The sequence below is a fragment of the Aplysia californica genome, unplaced genomic scaffold (assembly GCF_000002075.1).
Source record: "Aplysia californica isolate F4 #8 unplaced genomic scaffold, AplCal3.0 scaffold00001, whole genome shotgun sequence".
NCBI classification, from domain to species: Eukaryota; Metazoa; Mollusca; class Gastropoda; order Aplysiida; family Aplysiidae; genus Aplysia; species Aplysia californica.
The window spans coordinates 383,337-384,743 of NW_004797271.1; the positions used below are offsets into that span (position 1 = coordinate 383,337).

At 37.5% G+C, this 1,407-nt stretch overlaps 1 protein-coding gene across 1 annotated transcript in view; it reads right to left on the reverse strand.

The window, feature by feature from the left end:
- LOC101855301 (DBH-like monooxygenase protein 1 homolog) overlaps window positions 1-228 on the reverse strand; it is a 20,123-nt gene extending 19,895 nt beyond the window's left edge. The window contains exon 1 of the mRNA XM_005088905.3: window positions 198-228. Within this exon, the coding sequence (XP_005088962.1) occupies window positions 198-228 (31 nt within the window). The remainder of the gene's footprint in view (window positions 1-197) is intronic.
- Between the last annotated feature and the right edge of the window lie 1,179 nt (window positions 229-1,407).

Sequence of the window (1,407 nt, forward strand, 5' to 3'; positions counted from 1 at the left end):
GGCGAGGTTGTTTGGGTTTTTTTGGTCTGTTTGTTCGTTTTTGTAGATTGAAAAATGTAACTTTTAGGCTCATATTACATATATCGGAAACAATGGCTGGGTCTTATTAGAGTATTGGAGATGAACGTTCAAATTGTTGTCGGGCCTATTTGAGATAACTTTACGTTGTTGAAAGAGGTGTTAAAGCCACTCCTTACCCCACAGACACAGAGCTAGGAACCTAACCATTATACTACAGATGATGGTTAAAAACAATTATATAACATGTACAATAATAAAAGAAAAAACCGAGTTATTGTGTAATTTTAACCAAAAAATGGGACACATAAACACACAAAGAATGTATAAAAACGCGTAACAAATTATGTAAGGGTGCGAATAATTTTCTTTCCAAGTCGGTTACGGACAAAACACAAAAGAGGTGTGATTTTAAGAAGGGGGAAAAAAGCAAAAGCAACTATAATAGAAACAGCAGAATTCGTAATCTTGAGCTTGATTTCACCGGTGCAGAACCAAGGGAGCTGTTTATCGTTGTTGTTGCCTTGGACTGTCCCCGCGGTTTTATGCACCCCACATAATTTAGCAAACTGTGATCATTTATTTTTTTTTTGTGCGTGCATAATTTCTGATTATTTTCCTTCATCATTCTTTGTTAAAATTAACAGAATCGCATAATTTCACATTTTTAGGCTCAGTTTGCATAATTTCAGAATTTTTTGTTTGTTTGCATAAAACCACAGGGACAGCTTGGATCGAGTGTCACCCCTTCCTTCAGCACCGCCTCTTTGTCGTTCTGGGAGGTATTCTCCACAGCTCTTTAACCAGCGGACGGGAACACTTTAAAATTGTCCAAGTTCTTTTTCAGGTCCTCGAATTTAGTCCGAGCCGTGAAGTCACCGCCAATCACAAAGTCCAGCTGAAATAATGTCGATGTCATAACATGTTATTTCGGTGTTTCTCGGGTGTGTTTCCATTTTGTTTTGCTTCGTTTTTGTTTTTGTTTAAGGTTGGTTTATTAGGAGGTTGGGAGGGGGAGGGGGAGGGGGGTAGGCCAATGTTTGTCATGGTTGACTGTCTTTTTAATCATAAAAATCATGGTTGACTGTCTTTTTAATCATAAAAATAAATACATTTCAGTTGCTTATTCAGTGTTTCTAATCACAAAAAACGAATACCTTACAGTTGCTCATTTGGTCGGCAGCGAGGAAAGAAAAGAAAAACAAAGGAAGAAACACAAGACTGACTACAGAATTAGTGGACACGATCTGCTGGCACAAAGGTGGGGGATTCTCCATCGACAAAAATTAATATAGAAGAAGAAGAAGAAGAAGAAGAAGAAGAAGAAGAAGAAGAAGAAGAAGAAGAAGAAGAAGAAGAAGAAGAAGAAGAAGAAGAAGAAGAAGAAGA